Below are 23,970 nucleotides of genomic sequence, written 5' to 3'. Positions count from 1 at the left end.
AATCACTAATTAGTCCTTCTCCTTACCTTCCACAAAAAAAAAAATTAAAAAAAATAAGAAATACATCATTTACCCACTCAAAAAAAAAAAAAACAACTATCCTACTAACCATCAACCTCATGCCTTGAGAATTTTCATCATATTTTCATTTAGCTTCTATTTTTTATTTTTTACATGATTTTTTTCTCCTAATAACATGTTGACCAGAATTAAAAAAAAAATCCAGAAATATACAAATAAAAAAGTGATCGTAACCAAAATTATTTTGTTACACAAAAAACACGTGTCCTATGTTTGCTAATTATTACAAATATATCTATATATATTTATAGAACTTAAATCCCCCCCTCCCACCCACATTTTACACCCATTGTCATGCTTGATATTAGATATTTCATCTGATGATTTTACTATCATATCACCATCTATATTTGATTTTTTTCCAAAAATAACTTCCCCACTCCGGTCCATATTCTCACTTGTCAGTTTCAATTGAAATTTTTTCTTCTTCGTGCTCTATATAATCATATGGTTTTATAATCATCTCACTCTCACCAGCTCCTTTTATTTTTTTCCAAAAGTAACTTCCCAACTCAATCTCAATTGGAAATTTTCCTTCTTAGTGCTTCCGTAGCATCTCCTCTCATCTTTCTCACATTTCTATTTGTGAAATCATAAACCATCTCGAAGGAAAAAAAGGAGATAAAATCAAAAAAATCAATTATTATTTTATACAATAGTACAAAATGAAGTAAAATACCCTCCAACTCATCACAATAATTTTAAAATATCTTTTATTCACCAATATCTTTTTACTGTATTTATTATTTTTTTTATCATTTCAATTTCAAAAATTATTATATCGAACTTCAAAATTTGAAAACATTTTTTGTCCCCAAAAAGCACACTTATCGCGTATGTCACCGCAATTACTAACAAAAACAAAAACATCGTGGAGGTTTTTCGGATAGAATTAGGCCACGGCCATGAAAATAAATGTTATGTTTTTACTTTTTTTTTTCAATCGTTCTTTTGACTCAATTAGATACATATATTTCAAAGTTATTATTTTACATACGGCTTGATGACAAAAGTATGTTAAAAAGTTGAAATTTCAAACACAAATTTTGACGTGAGATTAGGATATCATTCGAAAATATCTACCTAGAAGCAAAAACAAAAATATCCTCTTAAAACCTTTTTTTAAAAAAATCCTCTCCTCTTAAATTTCTATCTACTCAAACAAAGAGGTCAATTTCTTGATTCACAGTCAAGACACACATCAGTTATTTCTCCGACAAACGATCCATTTCTTTCTCTTTCTCCGATCCCTTTCTCCTCCCAATTTTCACTGATTTTTTTTTCCCGCATTAATGGAAGAAGATAAATCATTTTCCCTCGCATCCGAAGCCAACGATCATGGCTGGCAGAAAGTTTCCTACGCCAAAAAACAACGAAAAAATCAGGCCGTACAGGACGGATCCGGAGCTTTACCTGAAAAAGGAAGTGTTTTCAAGGGCCTGGAGAAGCACTCGGAAGAACGGCGCCGGATATTGGAGGCACAGCGCGCCGCTGCCTCGATTTACGATGACGATGATAAGTTGCCGTTGAGATCGAGGAAGAATTTCGGAGGAGATGAAGATGATGATGAGAACAGCGATTCTGATATTGATATTAAACAGAGTAATGCTGCGGAGGCGAATAAGAAGGAGAAGCCGAAGAAGCTTAAAAAGCCTAAGGTGACGCTGACGGAGGCCGCTGCCAAGATCGACGATTCTGATCTTGCAGCTTTTCTTTCCGACATTTCGGTAACGTGTTAATTTACTGGTTTGTTAACACCTTTTTTGTCTTCTATTTTCCTCGCTCTTTGTGGAATTGGATAATTTCCATTTTTGTTTATTTCGAATGTGTTGTGTGTAGGGATCGTACGAAGGGCAGCAAGACATACAATTGATGAGGTTTGCCGATTATTTTGGGCGTGCATTTTCCGGGGTCAGCGCATCACAGTTCCCGTGGCTGAAGCTGTTTAGAGAATCTGCGGTGGCAAAAATAGCTGATGTGAGTTAGCCAGAAATTCTTGTTATCTCTGTGACTATATCATTTACAATATTATGTAAAGGGAATCTACGAAAATCTTATCATGCACTAGTCCGCGGAATGGTAGTGTACCTGTGAATTGGCGATTATTTGAAAAATTTTGCATGGATAATTTTTCAAATTTCACCGGCTTTACTAATTGGTCAAAGCCCAAAGGGAGATATTGACATCCTGCAATTAGTTTATATGCCCCAAAATTGTCAATATTGATAGTAAAGTTTGGGTGGTTTGTGTTCCATACTTCCATTATGCATATGAAAACGATATCTTTATATCAAAACTGATCTATGAGTTATTTGGGATGTCTGATTGAAAATTTTGATAATGAGAGCCAGATAACTATCTATGAGTTACTATGATTCACGTGCATTTCTTAATATCTCTTGCTTTACTAAAAGAGGGCTTTTTCTTACACACGGATCCCTATTATATTATTGGAAATAATGAGAGGTAAAATGAGTTTTCGAAATTTTCATACATGATTCAAATTCATGAACTATGAGATTCTTTGTTCTTTGTAATTGACAGAAGGATTTTGGAACAACTTTTCTGGGTGACAAAACTTAAGGTGTTCTTTAAAATCGACATTCTTTCTTTACTGTGGTATCCGATCGTATTTGCCTGCTGCTATTTCTCGTGGTTATATAGAGTATAACTTTATGACGTGATCGCTTTGGTATCGGTGTTTATAGCATTGATTTGTTTTTATTTTAAGTTTTTTTTCTTTGGTATTTAAGTTCACTAATTATTTAATTCTCACAAGCAGGTACCCGTTTCTTACATTTCTGAAGCCGTTTACAAGACCTCGATTGACTGGATTAATAATTTCTCCTATGACGCATTAGGGACCTTTGTGTTCTGGTCATTTGACGGAATTCTTGCTGGCTTGGTAACGCAATTGTTGGGGCCCAAGGGCTCAAGGAAAGGAGCACAGCCAGCATCCTCGAAGTCTCAGGTATATTGATTGATTCTCCTTTTTCTGTATCTCAGTCAATGAATCGCTCTCTCCTAATGTCCGTTGTAAAGTTATATTCTGTTTGAAATTTCCTGAATAACTGCTGTTTCCTAGATTCATTTTTTCGGCACTCATCTGGAGGTATACACACTTAATCAATACGGGAGGGATTATGGAAGGAGTATTTATTGTTGATAAATAACTTTTAGATAGTGTTTGATACTATTCATCTTGTTCTCTTGCGATAAAAGTTCCAAATTTTGTAACAAAATTTGTCCGGGTGTGGCATATGATATATTGAAATTTACTTGAAGCACATTCATATTGACGATTATGAGCAAGAACATTATGTTTCTCAGATTGCATATGTATGGAGAGAGATATAGCTACATCATTACTTTTAGTGCAAAAATGAATCTAACTCATGAGAAGGTTTATTTTTTTGCTAGGTAGTTAAACTTCATATTATTGACTACATTCCTATTTTTATCTAATATATTGGTTGGACATCCGACTGATCAATTTTGTACAAGATTCGTGTTTTTATCAAGGGCAATGTTACTTAATGCTTATAGATTTTTCTTGGGAATCAATATACCAGTTTAATTACTCAATATAGTCTCATGGCTTACTTCCTAATAACAGCATACCATAACATATTGTTGATTCTGAGCATTGTCATCTCATCTAGCCTTCTGGTACATACTGATTGTTAATATTGCAGGTTGCCATCTTTTTAGTTTTAGCAATGGTATTACGGCGGAAACCTGACGCGCTACTAAATGTATTACCAAAATTCATGCAAAATTCGAAATATCAAGGACAAGATAAGCTCCCAATTATTATATGGATGATAGTTCAGGTGAGTAAATCATATTTATCTTTATGAAATTAATTTTGACAAAAGCTACCCCTGATCCTTGTTCCCTGCGACTTTTGTATTCCATACTAAAGTTTAACCCATTTGTGTAGGCCTGTCAAGGAGATCTGGCTGTTGGATTGTACCTATGGGCACATCATATTTTGCCAATCCTTGGAGGAAAATCAGGGTCGAACCCACAGAGTAGGGATTTGGTTTTGCAGCTAGTTGAAAGGTTTAATGTCTTGATTCTTTCAACACCTGCAATTGATGTTGATGCTCAACTTTGTGCTTTGGGTTAATAATGTTTTGCTTTGAATTCATAAATTCTTCTATCCGTACTTTAGGATACTGGCTGCACCTAAAGCTCGCGTTGTATTAGTGAATAGTGCTGTTAGGAAAGGTGAGCGCTTGATGCCACCAGAATCACTGGACCTTCTGTTGCGGTTAACGTTTCCTGCATCTGCTGCACGAGTTAAGGTGGGTGAATTGATTAAACTTTCCTTGTGCTCCGACTCGATGACTGATACATTTCTTTCTTCTGGGCGAATGAAAGCAAAAGTCTGGGTACTTTAAAAAACTAAATTTATTGGAGACCCATATTTCTTCAGTTTCAGTTCACTGACAAATTTAAAGCTAATTTTGTTTCTACGTTTGAAGATAAAAATTAGTGGATTGCTTGTTTTCATTTTACAAATTGTTCTTGTTTTTCTAAGTATCAAACAAGTTGAAACATTTTAATGAACACTCAGAGAATGTCTCTGTAAAAGTGTGTAAAATTTGTTTCTGGAACTCGCTGTAAAAAAATTTCAATCCATGGGTAGGAGTAGTAAAGGACATGTGCATGGTGTCAAGCAGTTCTGGCTAGTTTTCTTCGTGCTTCTGTTTTCCATCTTCCACATTTATATTGCTGATTGTGTACAATAGGCTACTGAAAGATTTGAGGCAATCTATCCCATGCTCAAAGAGGTTGCGCTTGCTGGTTCTTCTGGAAGCAAAGCCATGAAGCAGACCTTGCTGCAGATACAAACTCTCTCTGTGAAAGCAGCTGGAGAAGGTAATCTTGAACTGGAAGTCATATGTACCTATGTGATTCTTTCTAAAGTGATCAAGAATTCTCAAAAAAGTTTTGAAAAATGATGCTCCTCAGGAATCCCAGCACTAGCTCAGGAAGCAACAAACATCTTCATCTCGTGTTTAGCTCAGAATCTTGATTGCTTCAAGCAGTGGGTAAATCTTTTATGTTTCATGTGAATGGTCTGATGAAAATTATATGTTTGAGTTTCTTTTGTAAAGCGACTTGAAACTGATCGTTATATTAATTACAATTGTTATCTAAGTTTGTTCCATTTCTGTCATTGTTCAGTGTCCTTTTGCTTAAGAAAAGGTTTTCAGGGCCCTATTCCTTTGGAAATTCATTCACTCCTTTATTTGTTCACCCTTTGAACTTCCATCATTCATAGTATAAAATTAATTTTGACAGGACAAGATTTATATAGATAACATAGAGGCCAGTGTAGCTGCCTTGAGGAAGCTTGATGAGGAGTGGAAGAATTTTTCTTCTGAACAGTCTTCTCTTGAAGCACTCACTGAAACTCTGAAAAGTTTCAGACAGAAGGTTTGTCTGATACTTGTCATGATTTTGCTTGTATTCACACCTCTCGATATGTACTGAGTGTGATACTATATTTGGGCTGAACTCATGGGTTTAACCATTTCAATTTACAGAATGAAAAAGCATTGAGTGAAGATGCTCACCAAGCTTTCTTCAAGGATGCGGATAAATATTGTAAGACAATATTAGGAAAGCTATCAAGTGGCCGTGGTTGCGTGAAAACCATGGCGGTTACTGTTGTGATACTAGCTGTGGGAGCCGCGGTGTTCTATCCAAGCCTTAACGTGTTGGATTGGAACAAGTTATCTGCCCTATTCAACGACCAGCATTCCTTCTGAACAAAATGGTGATTGGTGATTAAAAACAAAAAGGTTTCGGAATACTTATCCTATATTTGCCTGAAATAAAGTGGCGGAAGAGCTACAGGTTTTTATGCAATAGAAAGTGATGCTGGGTTAACTCGAATAGAAATTATGGAAGTTATCAAATCGACAATTTGGAACCAATTTTATTCCCGTTATTTCCCCCCCTACATTTAGCCGCTCAGGGGTAGGTGCTACTTGGCGCAACTCAGCACTAATGTTTCAGCCTTTTTCGTTATTATTTTTCAAAATGCCATGCCCACACGGAATGAATATGTTTTCCCTTTAGCAAGAGTGTTTAGTTGTGTACTTGTGTTAGTTTTTGTTTAGTTTTTTTTGTAAATGATTAACTTTAGCAGCTGTCTGTCCTTCCATGTGTTGGGGTGTCATGTAGAATAATCGATGTTCTGATATTATATGCTCTTTTGCTCTTTTCATGCTGTACTTTTGTCCTATTATTTGTTTACATTACATGAATGTCCCGTATAAATTAATCTGAGAATATTTAATGTGTGTGTATATTGGTGTATTGGAATTAATCACAATCCTGGTCTTAGAGAGTGTTTGTAATTACTAGAACAAAAAGTGATTCTTGGCTTTGATTTTTAAAAAAAATCAATTTTTTTTAAAAAAAACAAGTTAGATTTTGTGTTAGCTTTGGTTTAATCTAATTGATACGAAAACACTAGTTTGATGCGATGTCTCTTCTGTTGATTTTGGTAAAAAGTTAGTCCTAGGAATAGGATCGCTTATTTGTTAGACATAACTTTCGATTTTCAGTTTTTTTAATTTTTTCAAGCACAATCATCTTGGCCGTAAATAAAATCATCCAAATAAATTGAATCTACGGTATTAAACAAATCCATCCGAATCTACGCTTAGCTTTACATTACCATATTGCAAAATATCAAAAAGCTAGCTCCTTGTATGTTGCAATGAATTCAAATATGATCACAAAAAAAAAAGTACAATATTAGTCATAGTCTTCTGGTTGAGCCCATGGGTACTTCAAGAATCCACCTTTAATCTCCGAAGGATTTTCTGGTACGGACCAAGGATACTTCATTGATGGATCTCTAGGGAACTTTCTGAAGTTGAGAAATGGCGCCCACAGCAATACCCTCCACATAGAAAAACATTGCTATTTTTAGCGTACTAAACTTTTAAGAATACCATTTTCCACTCAAGCTCTTCTATTCAGCAACCATGTTTCATGCTTGAAAGCAAATGACACACGTATATTATATGTAGTTAAAAAAAACTTATTTTAAGAACAAAATATGTGATACTCTTGTCCTATTGTTGAAAATGAAAATCTAAAATGATTATGTGATCCAATTTATTACCATTGCAATCTGAACTGACAATTTTCTTAAAACGAGACGGATACTAAATAGTTGTTGTAGGAGCTTGTTACGTGGTCCACAACAGAGAATCAAGAGATACCAATTGTAGGGAGGAAACTTACCCCGGATAGAACATGAAAACGAACATGAATTGCAGGTACATTTCCAAAAGGCCCCTCCTGTACCATCTAACCCGAAGCCAATTCATGATGATGGGCTGCAAAACAAATGCTTTTAGTTACTACCAAAACACTCTTTCTAGCTTTTGGTACTTAAATTATTCCGATATCAGGGAGTGTCAGGGAGAGCTTCTGTGACGCCCGGGGCTGAAGAGGCAGGGAGTGATCGCCGGTGCCAAGAGGTTGCACGGACAATGAGCGACTCCTGAAAGGCTTCTAGGCGGAGGGAGACATGAATGAACCGATCCCGTGCCGGAATGAGAGGGGATTCTGAGACTGTGTAGGTATGGAACTACATGGTTGAGGAGGGCTTAAAAGATTTCATATGTACTGCTCATATCAAGAAGGTGCATCTTCTTTTCGGAAGCTCATCACATAAGAACTCCAAAGTTAAGCGTGCTTGACTTGGGGCAATTATAGGATGGGTGACCCCTGGGAAGTTTTCCAGGGTGCGTGTGAGTGAGGACATAAGCACGCTGAAAAGACCCGTCTTGATACAGTGGAGTGTTACAAATGGTATCAGAGTCGACCTCTCTTAGTACGGTATGGTTCGGGGACGAACCAAGCGGAAGCTGGTGGGCCCGTGCCGGAATGAGAGGGGATTCTGAGACTGTGTAGGTATGAGACTACATGGTTGAGGAGGGCTTAAAAGATTTCATATGTACTGCTCATATCAAGAAGGTGCATACATAAGCACGCTGAAAAGACCCGTCTTGATACAGTGGGGTGTTACAGCTTCTACTTCTACGAAGTCACTTATCGTCTTTTTTTAAAGAAATTCTGAGAATGCTTTTGCAAAAGATCTCTCAAATATTTAGAGCACTTCTTGGCAATTTTGAAATTCAACGAAAAAGTGTTTTCTAGAAGCTTTTTCCAAACACTAGCTTAATCCATTACGATTGATATTTACCGGAGCCACAATGAAATACATGAAAGCTGCGATTCCCAACTGGATCAAAACCACGATCAAATCTTCTTCATCGTTCACTCCCGTCACTGCCAAAGCCGGCTCCGCAACCTGAACACGCATCCATCAACAAAAAATAATCTGAAATAAAATCTCAACAAATTAACCTGAAAATTTACAAATATGCAATTAACACAATCCATCCTACAGTCCCCAGAAGAGCTCCAACTTGAACTGCCAAACCAGGGATTTTAGCCACGGAATCTGTGATTATCTTCGAGTTGATATAACTTGTTCTTCCCTATTACAAAGAAAGGCGCAAATTTGAATCTTTAGCAATGATAATTCAATCTTTTTCTTGGGGGTCCAAACTTTTTTTTTAAAAAAAATAAAAATTGCGAAAGATTGTTGAAACCTGAGTGGAGGAGTTGGGAGAAAAATGGGATTGAATTTGCCTGCAAGAAATGGAGGAAGAAGGGGATTTAGGCTTGCTGGGATGGGAGAGAGATGGCAGAGCCCTGGGGATGCGAGGGCTAAATGAATTCATTTCTCAGCCAAATATTGTTTCGTCTCCTTATCTTTTTTCTGGTTATTTTTCTGTTGCTATATTTTAGGAATTTTTATTGTATTAAATTAAATAAAACACCCGCACGCCAAAATATATGTGAACATATGAAAATTGGGCTAATTGCATCCAAACTCATAGGCATAAAACCTTATGTGTAAAATTAATAGCATGTTAAACCCTATGTTTTAAAAAAATTAGCATAAAAACCCCTATGAGAGGGTATAAATGTGCCCGAGTTTGTATAACATAAGAGTGAAATATGCTACATTTTAAAAAACTCAGGGATGCATTAACCTATTAATATTTCTTAAGGGGTTTTATGTCTTTTAGACTTTTCACAGGGGGTGTGGATGCAATTACCCCGAACATATGTGAACCTTGTGGACAAGGTTCTTCACACGGGAATGATAATATTATATATGCATCTCATGCATGTATAGTTAGCATCGAATAAGGATAATCAAGCCACTAAGGACATGATTGGTATGAAGGAATGAGATGGAAATGGAATGAGCATTCCCATCTCATCCTCATACCTATGTTTAATATGACCCTTGGAATGTGAATGACCATTCTCATGGAAATGTTTTTCCCATGTTCATGGGAATGGTCATTCCATCCAAAAATTCTCACTCTCCCTTTTTATTTTTGTAAAATATTTTCTTCTATATTTAGTTTATTTCTAACAATCTAACCATATATAATAATAATAATAATAATAATTAATATTATATGTAAAACAACAAATTATTATATAATTATTTTACTATTATGTATAATAATTATTATCACGTATAAATCCTTATTAGTATTATGATTTATTTATTTATCTATTATTATTATTTATAAAATACTAATTAAAATTTTATTTATTTATTTATTTATTATTATTATTATAATAAAAATATATTATATTATTTATTATTATTTTTAATTATTATGATAATTAATTATTTTTATTATTTTAAAAAATATTATTGCATTAAAAAATAATTTAAAAATTATTCATATTAATATATAAGTTAAATTAAATTAAATAGAATAATTTTATAATATTATTAATTTATTATTTAATAATAATAATAATAATAATAATAATAATAATAACACATATGAGTAATAATTATTTTTTTATTTTTGTTTAAAAATATTTGATTATTAAAATAATTTCATTCCATTCCTTTTCAATTTTTTCGATACCAATAATTGGAATGAAATAAAAGTATCATTTCATTCCTATTGTCATTCAATTCCAAAGTTGATTACATTCCTTCATTATTCCATTCTAACGTACCAATCATGCCCTAAGGGATGTCCAAATTGGTGGAGTATGTGAACTCTTGATCATAGGTCATGAGTTCGATTCACCCTGCCAACACCTTCTTGGACTAGCCTGTCACACAGAGCTTGCCTAGTGTGGTTTACGTGACTAGCGTAGTTTGCATGCTATTGCATTAGTCCGGGGGTTTACCCAGAGCGCACCGAAAAGTAGCGGCTTCGGGTTCCCACGTCACAAAAAAAAAATAAAAATAAGTATAATCAAGCTTATTTAATTGATTACATATACATATGTAAACAACTACTAATACTAGTAGATCTTCATGACATGGATGGACGTATATAAATTAAAAGTTTGATATAAAATAATTTTGTATTAGAGCAATTATAATTATCTATCTAAAGCTGATATTTTTGAATTTTTTTTTAAAAAAAAATTGTGGGTTGTAGGTGTTTTTTTTTAAAGTAATGATGATATCACGAAGAATTAGTATTTTGAGGAAAAATGATTCTAACATGAACTATCAGGTTACCTTTGAATTAATGAATTTCAAATCCAAAATTTTAAATATGTTTGTGTTGACTAATTTCAAAATCACTTCTTAAATACCAAAAATGTTGTAATAATATATAAACAAATAAGATATTAATTTAATATTTAGAGACCGTTTGGTTTGAGTTATAATATAAGTAATACATAGATAAGTAGTATAATGTAATAAAAAATAAATAAGAAATGATAGTTAAAATTGTATTGGATTTTATTGATAGATTATGGTTTATTTGATTTGATTGATTAAATTTTATATAAAAATGTTAAATGACTATTTTGTCCTTTTAACAATAAATAAAATAAAAATTATATTATTTATAAGGGGTAGATGATTTGATTGATGTGAGATAAATAATTAATGATTTGATTGATGTAAAATAAATAATTAATATATAGATAAATAATATGATTAGAAGAACATAGGATGAAATGAGATGAGTTATACATATATTAGTAATACCGTGAACAGAACGACTTAATATATTATTTATTTATAAACAATAAAACTATCATCATAGTGCATGACTTTGGAAATTCAATTTCAAAATCCATGCAAAGTCAACGCCCGTACAAGTGACGCCAAATTCACACGCAAAAACGAGTTAGGGGATTCATAGTAAATGAATTTGACCATGATTCAGAAGTTCGACGTTCCGATTATAGTTTCAGACATAGAAATATTTCGTCAAATGTTGATTGATGATCCCCAAGTGATGATAGAATGACCAAAGTTAAAGGCTTTTTCCAGCACCTGGTTAAGCCATGGTTATCCAACTCAAGCAGAGGTAATTTCTTCAATTGGGAGTGAATTGCATTTTGCAGCTGTTTCAATTTTTTAATGGGTTTGAAGAGATTTGTGGAATTTTATTGTTTGATTGATCAACTTCCGAAGGCCAAGACGAGGACGACTTGGAGAGAATTGCAGCGCAGGAGCAAAAACTGTTTTCTTTTGAAACCCTTGTTTCAGCAACGAAGAATTTTAACCCCAGTCAAAAGCTCGGTGAAGGGGCTTTTGGTCCGGTTTTCAAGGTGAGATTATATACCCCTTTTGCGCTTGGATTTGGGAGTGAACTGTGAAGTGCCTAGGACCCTTTAGCTCCGCGGCCTTGTTCTGCTCTTTTTGACATCTAAGGGGTGAAACCGTGAAATGGAACTTCTAAATTGTGGGAATAATCTCAATTAGCTTATATCAATTTTTTGATGAACAAAAGTATGAATTGTGTATAAATCTTGATTTGTATTTCTGGGTATACGAATTTTTGTAGGGGAAATTAGCTGATGGAAAAGAAGTAGCAGTGAAGAAACTGTCGCATAGCTCAACTCAGGGGAAGAAAGAATTTAAAATTGAAGCAAAGCTGTTGGCTCGTGTCCAGCATAGATATGTGGTGAATTTGTTGGGGTACTGTGTACATGGTGAAGAAAATTTGCTTGTTTATGAATATGTGGCGAACGAAAGCCTTGACAAGCATATATTTAGTAAGTTCTTCAGTCATTCACTCGTGCTTTCTTTCACGTTTTAGATTTTGTGTTTACCTCCACCTTGCGTGCAGAGAGAAATTTCAATCGGCCATTTAAGAGAAAATATGATTAATTTTTAATCCCATCTTTATAATTGGAAAATTGATGCAAATGAAGTTGGGTTTAGAAGTGATTTGTTGCCTGAGGGATCAGAATGTTGATGAAATGCTATATTATTGATATTGATGTAGGTGGAATCTTGATGAATGCAACTGATGTTGCATTTATTTGAAAGCAACTAATTCCCCTTTGCTATTACATCATTTCATTACATTAACTTGTTTTTTCATTCTTTTCCAACAAATTTCAAATGAAATTAAATTTTTTAAAATCTTTTAATGATTTAAACTTTGGTGGTAGTACATTATGAGTTTGAAGATATAGGGTAAAATCAACTTATATACGATGGAATTGATCCATAAAATATATTTGCATCTTTATTCATGATATCTGATATTTTATAGAAATGAATTTTTCATATTGATTTTCAGTAGCGGCACTATGCATTCTATGGCCTTTACAAGAAGTCGAATCCTCCACAGTTACAATTCTAAATGAAAACAAACGCTAGAAACAGGAATAATAAGCAGCCAGAAAGAAAGCTAACCATAGAACTGGAACTCCTAGAAAAATGGCATTTAATTCTACCCATAGCATGAATCAGTCTCTTAATTCTATATTCCTTCACGTGGCTGTGAATTTTCTTCATGCAAAGCTCAAACTTTTTTTCTTCAGAGGTAGGTTCCTGGGTTAAATTGTCTGCACTTAGGAGTTCTGTTGAAATGTAGATTACTTTGATGATACCTCCACCAATTTCTCTTTGATGAACTGAAAATTGGTTTCCATGCGCTTAGTTTTCTCTTTGTGAATAGGTTTGTTTTCACTGTCATAATTCACATTTGTGTCATCACAATGAACATATTCAGTAGTTTCCCTTCCCAAATCCTTTGCTCACAGAGGAGTTTTTTGGACGCATGCTTTCAGAACAGCAACACGACATTGATCTTAACTCCGCTTCAGTGCTGATATTGACGCTAATATTTGTTTTTCACTTCGCCGTGTAACCAGATCCCCACATAGGTTCAATTTCTGATCGAGCTTGCCTAATCTGCATTTTATACAATTCTATCTCATGATTTGGAGTTTTCTCAAAGTAGAAGACTTTGTGAGAGTTTCTCTTTAAGCACTAGTATTTAAAGAATTCAGCATACTGCGTCCATTCGCTTCTTTTTTGGGATGCTCATAATTTAGCTCACTTTCTTCCTGCAAATTCTATCAGTGGTCTTGCTTAGATGGGTTATATTTCCAACGGTACTACTTGACTAACTTTGTCACACTCAATTTGTGAATTGGATCCATAGAGTTTTCTTTGGCTTTCACCCAATAATTCTGATCTCTTCTAGGAGATTCTAGACATATACATGTTCTGAAACTACATAACCCTCTTTAAGTCGAGCAATTTCCATGCCAAATTCTCCCTGTCACCCAAAGTTTAATCAAACTCTTTGGCTAGGATAGTCCTCAACTTGAAGTAAGATAGCTGAAATAATGACAATATATGATATGGTACTCTGTAGGCTCTGATAGACGCAAAGCATTCAACTGGAAGCGAAGGCTAGACGTGATAATAGGTATGGCAAAGGGCTTGTTTTATCTTCACGAGCAGGCCCATTTCCGTATCATACACCGGGACATCAAAGCCGGCAACATCTTACTTGATGATAAATGGGCTCCAAAGATCTCCGATTTTGGCATGGCACATCTCTTTCCTGAAGATCAAACACATATTAATACACGTGTAGCTGGTACCAGGTATGTTCTCTCGGAAGTTAAATTTATCTTGCTATATTGCATTTTGCTTTGTGTTTATGTTCTCCTTCCAACTACATTTGCTGGGTGCGTAAAAAATTAAGGCATTAATTTGGTCACAGTGGCTATATGGCACCAGAGTATCTCATGCATGGCACTCTTTCTATTAAGGCAGACGTGTTTAGCTTTGGGGTTGTGGTTCTGGAGCTCATAAGTGGAGAGAAAAATTCACCTTTTACCCGAGATCCTGATTCAAAGAACCTACTTGAATGGGTAAGAACTTTTTTGTTTTGTTTTTCTGGGAAATGTAAAACTTTAATTTTGAAATAAATAATTGCAAGGCAAATATAGTACATTGTTTTGATTTGAACGATTTTGAATTTGGAAGAATCACATAAACGAATTGAAAGTTGAGGTTGGTTTCAACTCTGTTAAAGAAATGAAAGCACCTTTCTTTCGACATGATGAAACCACAATTAATAACTTATGAATAATAGAAAAAATATAAATCAAATTCTATAACAACATAGTTTTGTTCTTTATTAGCACTAGTGATCAGGATAGTGAAAATTATACACTTAATTTCGTATAAATAAATGAGATAAATGAATTTTATCCAATGATAAACATTTAATCATAATACTAAAGGAATTTGAGTGGCTCCAAAAAAATATGTGTACAAAGTACAAACCAAAATAAAATAGGAAAAATAGGTTGAAGAAGTGATTTTTATTTCACACACCATTTCATATCTTTCGGTCAATTACACATCAAATTTGTATACAGCTCCAGTCACCACAGATTTTGATCCAAACAAGGGAGGGGGATGAAGATATCATATAGATCTTTATTATCTCTTCATGAGATATCAGATTAATGTCGATTCATGTTTTGTTTGGCTTTCTTATTATAAGTAGTTATGTGCTAATTGCTAAGAAGTTGCGTTGAAAACTGTGATAAACCAGTCAAGAATCATCCCTAGTAAATGCTGTTGTCTCTGCAGGCATACAAGCTTTACAAGAATCAAGAAGCCTTGAAAATAATGGATCCAGCATTGGCATCCTCTGCAGATCCCGAGCAGATAGGAATGTGCATACATATGGGGTTGCTCTGCGTGCAGTCAGATCCACAATTACGACCCGACATGGGTAGAGTTGTATTGATCCTATCGAAAAAGTTGACTGCTCTTGAAGAACCATCAAGACCTGGATACCCTGGTTCAAGGTATCGAAGGACTCGAACGCCAGGTGCATCATCATCTGGTACAGCTAATTCCGATCCATCGAATTCACAATCACTTGGCTCCACATTAGGTACACAATCTGCCACTTCAACTTCGAGTTCGTCAGATCATATGAGCACCAGATATGATCCTCATGGGAAGCGTCCCATGCGATATTAGGTCGGCTCTTGGATGTATTGTAAAGTATATTTTTTGGTGTATAGCGATATTATTTTATCATTCATTCTTGATTGATTTTGTTGGCTTAATTAGTATAGAATCTTGTTTTGACACTTTTATTCGTTGGTTTTCTGATTTTGAAACACATGAAGTTCGTGTCCGCATGAATAAATGAATTCAAAGATATATACTATCAGAATGTTCAGCCAATTAGTGACTGGTGCTCTCACTTATATTTAAGCTTGCGTGTGTTTTATCCGTATTAAAAATGTTATTCGGAAGCCTCCAAGGGGGTGTTCAAGTTGGTGGAGTAGGTGAACTCTTGACCAGAGGTCAGAAGTTTGATTTCCTCATGTCAACACTTTTTTGGACTAGCCTATCGCACAAGGTTTGCCCAGTGTGGTTTACCTGACTAGCGTAGTTTGCAGACTGTTGCGTTAGTACGGGGGTTTACTCAAAGCACCGAAAGGTAGCGGCTGCGGGTTTCCACGTCACAACAAAAAAAATTATTCGGAAAGTAAATTTTAGAAATAAATTTTCAAGTTTGACCCTTGCTTCATGAATGATTTAACAGGATTAAAAAATGGTTAAAAGTAATTAATAATGAAGTGAATATATTATTGGTGAAAAATAGTTGAATAATAGTAAATATGAAAACCAGATGATGAAGCTGTGAACTTTTATATTTGTGACGGAGGTATTAATTGTTATTTTCAAAATTTATTAATTGATTAATCCCATAACAATTAAAGATCGAGTCCATAACCAGTGATTTGAAATAATCTTTATTTAAATTGTTTTAACCATCGAGAACTGTTATTTAAACAATTATTTTAATTAGAATATATTCGCCGTAAAAAATTAGTATTATAGTTCTTTATTATTATTATTATTTATTTTTTATTGAAACGAGTACTTAAGTTTAGTTCTTATTTTAGGGAAAATAGGAAAATAAGTTCTGTATCTAAACCGATTTTTAGTTTTGTTAATATAAATATATAATTAGAGTAGAATTTCATATTAACACAATGTATTTGCTTTCGTTTGTAATTTTCGGCAATGATCAGCGCTCATGTTAGCTATCTATCAATAGGTTAGCGAAGAGACACACATATATATATATAAATTTTCAGCTGCCAAACAAGTGATGCTCACTTTGTGTCCGACCAATAAAACCCGATGCCGTGTTTTAGTAGTGCGAAAAATCAAAAACAATAACAACTAAAACCCGGCACCGGATTTTAGTGGCCGAAAACGAAGTGGCAGAAATTTGTTGGACAACTTAAAAATTTTATATACTAGTATTTTGCTGCACGCGTTGTTTGCTCATATTAAAAAAAAAACCAAAATCAATGCGCATATTAGCAGCGTTAACATTCCTGCGTGTGCTGAATTTTAGACGACATGCACCTTAATTACAGTACGCATGCACGTAAGCAAGGGGGTTGTGCTTGTTTTCTTCAATTTTTTTTACAATAATTATAGATAGAAACTCACGTGTTCATCGAAAGAAATACATGGTTGTTCTCTAAAAAAACTCTCGATCTTTGTTAGTACTCTTCTTTCAATCCATTCTTCCTTCATTCTCGGGTAATTCCAACATGGATTTGCGTAGTTTAACCTCTTTTCCATTTTTAATATTTTTTTACATATTGGTCATGCCAAAAAACCATAAAGGTTATGCTACTGGTTACATGTAACATGTCCAATTCATGTCAAAACGGGATTGGGTCGAGGTCGGTTTGGTTCGATTTTTTCGGTTTCGATTTTGAAAATCTCTGGTTTGAAACCGAACCATTTTATTATGGTTCAGTCCATTTTTTTTTGTGATACGGTCCGATTTTTTTGGTCGGTTTTATACGATTTAAGTAATAAATTAAATCGATTTTGTGCAACTAAAAATATTAGTTTAGAAACAAAAAAAAAGTACGCATTGTTAAAAATAATTATGGATTTATAACTAAAATAAAAACCAAAACGTAATTTTTTAAGAACTAATTAAAATAATATTTCACTTGATGGATGTGATACATATATAATAGATAACTAATAACAATAAAACATAAATTATTCCACTAGAATTAACAATATAATTTGATTTAAAATAATAAAGCGACTATTGAGTACTTTCATAAAAATCACATTTAATTTAAGAGTAATGCTAGATGTACACCTTAGTATACGTACACACTGGTTTACATATTTCCTTATTAATTACAAAACTTTTCTTGACTAACGAGATATTTATTTCATATCATGGATATTTTTTATTTAATGAGGGGAATTTTAAGAGTATTGTAAGTTGGTGTAAGCCAATATGTACACTACAAGGTGTACATCTTGCATTTTTTTTAAATTTAAATAGGCTCGTATCTTGTAAGGAATAAATTATAGAAATGAGAATAAAGGCCCATTTGTAGACCCAAATTTTCAAAAAAAATCTTATTTTAATTAAAATAAGGTCGGTTCTTTTTTTTAAGGTATAAAATCGCAAACCTAACCGAATAACCGATTTCCAAAAATTTTAAAATTGAAACCGGCCGAAAAACCGAAAAAATACCAAACCAAATAAACCGAATTTTTCGATTCGGCCGTTTTTTTTTGTTTTAACCAAATTATGCCCCCTACTCAATCCGTCTATTTGATAGTGTGAGCTGTCAGTTTTTAGTTATATATATTTGGGAGATTGGGGTGAGTTGGCTCACAACCCACCATTAAACAGGTTGAAAAATTGTCAACACAACCCATATATTTAGCGGAACGGATCAACCCAACGAATTGAACCTAACCTACTTTGATGGTTCTAATGTCCAATGGGGTTACAAGTTAGTTTACAAGGTGCATTTGCAATTATATATGTATCCTAAATGTACTTTTTAATTTTTTTTATAAATAAATTGAAATGATACTTTTATAATTGGGAATGTAGTTTGTAACCCGATTTATAACTCTCATTTTACATGTATCATTTTTCATAATACAAAACGATGATCATGAACTTTTTCGCTTATCAATATCATATAGAATCATTATAATTATCTCTTAGACTCTTCTTGCAATTTCAGGTTAATGTCGACTCAAGTTTCGTTTGGCCGTCTTACAAGGGAAGTTGTTACGCGCCGGAGAAATAATGTTGAAAGCAGTATGATAAAACTAATTTAGATCCCATAACATATATAGACCAAATGAATATCTGGTGGTTTGAAATAATCGTTAATTTTAATTTTTATTATTATCTCGTAACACGTACTTATTTTATTAACTATCGAAAATTGTTTTAAACGATTTTTAAAAGAGTAAATGTATATCACCATCACAAATTAGTAGGGATGACAATTGGGCGGGTCTAAACCCGCCCCGCATCAAACCCGCTCCGACGGGCGGGTCTAGACCCGCCAAAGCGGGTCCACAAACGGGTCCGGGGCGGGTCTCGGGTTTGGCCAAACCCGCCTCGTACTCGCCCCGCCAAAGTATTATATTTATATAAATTTAAAATATTCATGTATATATATAAATATAAAATATATATGTAATATTAATAATATATAATTATATTATTATACTAAATAATTAATATTTTATCCATAATTTGAATGTGTAATATTATTGGATTGAAATGAATTTATTTTATTATGATATGTTTAGTATAAAAATAAATCATTATAATGTTTTTTAGCTAATAAATATTAATTAATTACAAGTTAATAAATTTAAACTTGTGAGAATAATTTTTTTTTTTTGTCTTAAATATTATAAATCTATATTTGAAATTAAATTTAATGATATTTGTTAATTTGTTAATTTTTTATTTTTTATTTTAATAAATTTAAAATTATTTAATTTATGGCGGGTCCAACGAGTCTAACTTGGATTGGATCCGCCGGGTTCGCGGGGCGGGGCGGGTCTGGGGCGGGTCCGTTGCCATCCCTACAAATTAGTATTATCTGTTTCTTATTATTTATTATTCGTTTATTTATTTATTTTTGCAATTTTGAGCCATGATCAGCTCACATGTTAGCTTCATCAGCATTTTGTTGAAAAAAGAAAAGACTACAATTGTAAAACAAACTAAATTATATTGCGACACTAAGACTGATAATTGAAATGAATATGGACGTATTTATATACAGGCATCCCAAACAAACAAAACCAACAGATTTTTTATGGCAAATAACGATTAGCAACAATTTTTGTAAAGCATCCTTATTGTCATCGTCGCAGGCTCGGCTCCAGCAATGGCTTTGAGAAAACAATTGTAAATATTGACACAATCTTTGAAAGAAAAAAAAAAAAAAAAACCATTGCTATTAGCAACAGTGTTCACGTCGCTAAACCTGTACTTTTCAATTAGAACAGGTCAATATTTAACAATGTTAAATACAAATCCAACGTAACATATGTAAGAGTACAAACTACATGTTAATCTATAAATTAAATGAAATCACAAGCGTGGAATAGTACTAAAAAATCACACAAGCGTGGAATACCATCCGGATATCAGCATTACCGTAGTTAAATATAGCAATATGATTTATGAAAATGGCAGTTAATAGAATTTGCTATCGTTTTGAAAAAATCGTCGCTAAATTTAAAAAAAAAAAACCGTCGCAAAAGAAGTTGCACTGGAGCGAGGAGTAATCATTCGGAAGAGGAATCCCCTTCTTCATGCAAATCAGAGGAGGAATACGCTTCTTTATAGAGATTAATATCTCTCTCAAGATCGATAAATCTCTTTTCCAAGTTGGCTATATCCTCCATAAAAGATTTTGGACTAACTGCAACCTCAAACTCACTTCCCCCACTGCCTTTGTCCCTCGTCTCAGTTTCCAAGTCATGACGGGGCCTCTTATTTTTTGGCTCGAATCCAGGAGGATGATCAATGCACACAGGCCTTTTTTCGGTACCTGATACGAGTTTTCGCCACCAGAATATATATCTAGTGGTGACACTGGACTCATCCAGGCGACCAGGTATGTAGAGCTTCTCATCTTCGATGGGCCTCGTGTAATACTCCCAAGCAGCCTGAGGCGAAGAATTTACACGCGGCACAAAGTCAGGCACATCTTGATCCATCCCAAATTGCTTTGCCACTCGATGAGGCAGATACTGCTCTATGTAGTCAGCATCCGGCCCCACAAGTTCGCTCACCCTCCAGCATCGAGCCAACTCCATCACTCCTTGGCCTAAATCCGGCTTTGTTCGGACCCATTCGGCTGCTTTATCCTTGTGAGCCAGACTAGATCCCCAATGGGGACGCCACAGAAAATCATCAGCACTGGAATTTATACGAGTCGATATGTTTTGGACATCGAATTGTAATAAATTCCATCTAGCCATTTTCGGGTCATCGGGTTGGGTCGGATTGGGCGGCCTTGGCTGCAACGTGGGGAATCTTTCCCAGATCCAAACCTGGAGAAGTTGAAGGGGAGAGGAGAGTTTGACCTTGTGAAAACCACCACTAGAGCTCTGTTTTCTCGATGCATCGAGGGCCTCTTTCAAGGATCTCAAATCCTTGAACATGCTTGCAAGAACTGCGGGTGCCAGTGCAATCCTTGTTCCTCTGGAAAGATGGATGGCCAGAGGGATGATCGTTTCTCCGATACTATCTTTCGCAAACTTGGGAAACACAAACCTCGAAAGCCAGTAAGCGAGAAACGCCTGGTGCTCGATTTCGCTCCCGCTGTTCATGAATTTAACAACCCATGCACTTTGGGATGCTCTCTTTAAGGTCGTTTTGGTGATATTCTTTCGCTCATCGACCAAAATCTTTTGAATTCTTTTCATTTCTTTTTCATCTTCTCCGATAGGTGTGAAATTTGAGTTGCCTAAAACAGAGAAGCCTCCGAGCGCCATCACATCCTCCAGGGTGACAGTGGATTCGCCCCAAGGGAACACGAATGTGTTCGTCTCAGGGCACCATTTCTCAGAAAAGCTGAAAATCAAATCTTGGTTTCTATGAATCTTGTATTTTGAGCACATGATGGCTTCGTAAATCCCAGATTCTTTCCATGTTAAATGGTGCAGAGCATGCATATGCTCGATCCATGTTTGCCAGTTTTGCTGAGGGTGATTCCACCCAAGAAACTGCACCTCTACACGGAGGTTCTTGTGACTTAATTTTTCATCATCCAGAGTCATCGGTGGAATGACAGGAGGAAAGCCGGAGCCATCAACGGAGGCCGCTGATGGCCGGAGAAAATGGGCGGTTCTACGAAAAGAATGGCCGGCCGTCTCCCGTGGAATCATCAGCTCGTTCCTCTCTTCTACTATCAAGTTTGCCTGCAACGAAGAAGAGCTAGATGATGCACCCACCATTGTTGAATCAACACAAATTTTAAATTTCTTCAAGAAAAGGATATATATGATATATGGATTTGAATGTGAGTGAAAGTTTTGCAATGAAAAGAGAGAATGCGAGGAGAGTATTTATAGAGGATTAGTGACATTAATATTCTTTGGAGTGATTATTGAAAAAGCACAACTAATTAATTCACCAAATCCTTGTAGGATTTTGGTTGGCAAATGGTCAGAGACTCCATTCATTTTTGTTACCATTTGTTAATTTTTAATTTTCAAAATAGTATAGATGAATTTTCATGGTTTTTTTTAATATAAAAAATAGTTTTAAAAAATGTATTTATTTTTTAAAGAGAAGCTAAAATGTAAACCGATAACATACATACATATATAATTAAATATTATCTATATTTCTTCTGAAAATGAATTTTCAACCATTTTTTAAAAAAAAAAATACGTTCCACATTTGTTATTACTTATTTTCCTAATGTGTGCAAAATTTTATTTTCAAACCTAATATATAAAAAAAATTAAAAAGAAACGGATTTTATTAATACTATACATAAATATCCGTAATAATATAAAAATCTAGAATGATGAGTAAATAAGTGCTGGAATTTTTAAAATTCATAATTTGATTATTAAATTTCGCATTCACTTTATATGTATGAAATCTCTAATGAGAATTAATTACTCGAATCTGTATATTTTCATGGCAAATATGTACATTAATTGTATGCAAAATTATCAGTGACTCATTGGTAATTTATAATTATGATTATTTTACATTTGCAAAACTTTTTCAATTGGAAAAATATTAATGATTCATAATATTTCAATACAAAAAATTATATTGGCAGATAATTTGATTAAACGAGTTGTAAAACAACTAATTTTTGAACCATTTTTTAAGAAGTACGTTCAATTTTTATTTTTTTTTATATATAATGTGTGCAAAACTTTCTTTTTAAAACTTATACAAAAAAAAATAAACAGATTTTATTAATAATATACATAAATATCAGTAATAATATGAAAATCTAGCTAGAATGATGAGTAGAAAATTGTCCTGGATTGTCTTAAAATTTATAATTTGATTTTTAAATTTAAAATTCACTTTATGCATGTATATGAAATTTGTAATGAGAATTAATTACTCGAATCTATATATTTTCGTGGAAAATTTGTACATATATTATATTGGATATGTATTGAAAATTTCAGTGACTCATTGGTAATTAATAAGTATGATTATGCTTCGTATGTACAACTTTTTTAACAGGAAAAAACAATAAGGATTTATAAGATTTCAATATAAAATATTATGTTGGTAGATAATTTAATTAATCGAGTTGTAAAACAACTAAATTTTGAAGTAATTAAATATACAATACTTAAAGTTAATTTTACTCAAATCTTTTAAACCGCACAGCAGCTTAAGCGTCATGGTTTGATCGCTCAATCACACAGAGATAATTATTGCACCTCAACAATATTTTTCCCAATAATTGCACTCGCTTGCCGTTTTAGCAAAAGCTATAGCTTGAGCCTCGTGGTAATAGTGCAACTCAACTCTTTCAAACCACACGACAACTCAAACGTCATGGTTCGATCGTTCCACAAAAAAAAGATAATTATTGCACTTCAACAAATGAGTTACGTTAAAAAATTCATTATTTTTCTAAAAATAAATATGCGTTTGATATGTATAGAAAAAAATTAATTTGAAAATAATAAAAATTATCATCCGACTTTACGTATAGGATTTGGAACATTTTGGGTTGGCAAATTGTGAGACTTCGATCATTTAAGTTTCCATTTATTAAATTTAATTTTCAAAATAATATAGAAAATAATTTATTTTATTACAAAATAATAAAAAAAACGTATATATATATTTGTATATCAGAAATTTTATTTTTCACCATTTTTCATCTTTTTTTTTAAATATGTGCAAACTTTTCGCTTCAAAACTTACGAAAAAATGAAACAGATTTTGTTGATACTATATATAAATATCAGTGATAATATAAAAATCTAGAATGATGAGTAAATCTGTGCTGGAAAGTCTTAAAATTCATAATATGATTTTTAAATTTAAAATTCACTTATGTATGAAATTTGTAATGAGAATTAATTACTCGGATCTGTATATTTCGTAATGTATCTCTACACTGGATATGTGAAATCATAAGTGAGTAATGTATCTCTACACTGTATCTCTA

General features: G+C 33.6%; 4 protein-coding genes across 4 annotated transcripts; 2 read left to right on the top strand and 2 right to left on the bottom strand.

The window, feature by feature from the left end:
• The first annotated feature begins 1,238 nt into the window (after positions 1-1,238).
• LOC140880064 (uncharacterized) lies at positions 1,239-6,382 on the top strand. The gene is made up of 10 exons (XM_073284160.1): positions 1,239-1,808; positions 1,921-2,058; positions 2,864-3,052; positions 3,777-3,914; positions 4,025-4,146; positions 4,259-4,391; positions 4,839-4,968; positions 5,062-5,141; positions 5,395-5,529; positions 5,640-6,382. The coding sequence occupies exons 1-10, from the start codon at positions 1,374-1,376 to the stop codon at positions 5,862-5,864; spliced, it is 1,725 nt and encodes a 574-aa protein (XP_073140261.1). The 5' UTR covers positions 1,239-1,373; the 3' UTR covers positions 5,865-6,382.
• A 322-nt stretch (positions 6,383-6,704) lies between these two features.
• LOC140875655 (NAD(P)H-quinone oxidoreductase subunit L, chloroplastic) lies at positions 6,705-8,904 on the bottom strand. Its single transcript, XM_073279385.1, has 5 exons — positions 8,736-8,904; positions 8,529-8,621; positions 8,324-8,431; positions 7,357-7,451; positions 6,705-7,009 (listed from the first exon to the last, which is right to left on the bottom strand). The coding sequence occupies exons 1-5, from the start codon at positions 8,865-8,867 to the stop codon at positions 6,862-6,864; spliced, it is 576 nt and encodes a 191-aa protein (XP_073135486.1). The 5' UTR covers positions 8,868-8,904; the 3' UTR covers positions 6,705-6,861.
• A 2,372-nt stretch (positions 8,905-11,276) lies between these two features.
• Positions 11,277-15,634, top strand: LOC140887884 (cysteine-rich receptor-like protein kinase 43). Its single transcript, XM_073295462.1, has 6 exons — positions 11,277-11,504; positions 11,612-11,748; positions 11,985-12,195; positions 13,815-14,049; positions 14,169-14,319; positions 15,050-15,634. The coding sequence occupies exons 1-6, from the start codon at positions 11,441-11,443 to the stop codon at positions 15,446-15,448; spliced, it is 1,197 nt and encodes a 398-aa protein (XP_073151563.1). The 5' UTR covers positions 11,277-11,440; the 3' UTR covers positions 15,449-15,634.
• Positions 15,635-20,086: 4,452 nt separating this feature from the next.
• Positions 20,087-21,801, bottom strand: LOC140870822 (serine/threonine-protein phosphatase 7 long form homolog). Its single transcript, XM_073273223.1, has one exon. It carries the CDS (start codon positions 21,761-21,763, stop codon positions 20,087-20,089), a length of 1,677 nt encoding a protein of 558 aa, XP_073129324.1. The 5' UTR covers positions 21,764-21,801.
• Between the last annotated feature and the right edge of the window lie 2,169 nt (positions 21,802-23,970).

Source organism: Henckelia pumila, chromosome 1 (genome assembly GCF_033568475.1).
Source record: "Henckelia pumila isolate YLH828 chromosome 1, ASM3356847v2, whole genome shotgun sequence".
In the NCBI taxonomy this organism is placed as follows: Eukaryota; Viridiplantae; Streptophyta; class Magnoliopsida; order Lamiales; family Gesneriaceae; genus Henckelia; species Henckelia pumila.
The sequence above is the reverse complement of the archived record's forward strand: the minus strand, read 5'-3'. Positions and strand labels throughout refer to the sequence as shown.

Bases quoted from the DNA above. Each gene is read 5' to 3' on its own strand.
- LOC140880064 (XM_073284160.1), top strand. From the start codon at position 1,374: ATGGAAGAAGATAAATCATTTTCCCTCGCATCCGAAGCCAACGATCAT. The intron at 3,053-3,776 runs GTATATTGATTG...TTAATATTGCAG, and splicing joins CAGCATCCTCGAAGTCTCAG to GTTGCCATCTTTTTAGTTTT. The intron at 5,530-5,639 runs GTTTGTCTGATA...TTCAATTTACAG, and splicing joins TGAAAAGTTTCAGACAGAAG to AATGAAAAAGCATTGAGTGA.
- LOC140887884 (XM_073295462.1), top strand. From the start codon at position 11,441: ATGACCAAAGTTAAAGGCTTTTTCCAGCACCTGGTTAAGCCATGGTTA. The intron at 14,050-14,168 runs GTATGTTCTCTC...ATTTGGTCACAG, and splicing joins ACACGTGTAGCTGGTACCAG to TGGCTATATGGCACCAGAGT. The intron at 14,320-15,049 runs GTAAGAACTTTT...TTGTCTCTGCAG, and splicing joins CAAAGAACCTACTTGAATGG to GCATACAAGCTTTACAAGAA.
- LOC140870822 (XM_073273223.1), bottom strand. From the start codon at position 21,763: ATGGTGGGTGCATCATCTAGCTCTTCTTCGTTGCAGGCAAACTTGATA.
- LOC140875655 (XM_073279385.1), bottom strand. From the start codon at position 8,867: ATGAATTCATTTAGCCCTCGCATCCCCAGGGCTCTGCCATCTCTCTCC. The intron at 8,432-8,528 runs GTAGGATGGATT...ATGCGTGTTCAG, and splicing joins TTGGAGCTCTTCTGGGGACT to GTTGCGGAGCCGGCTTTGGC. The intron at 7,010-7,356 runs GTAAGTTTCCTC...TTCTATGTGGAG, and splicing joins GTTTTCATGTTCTATCCGGG to GGTATTGCTGTGGGCGCCAT.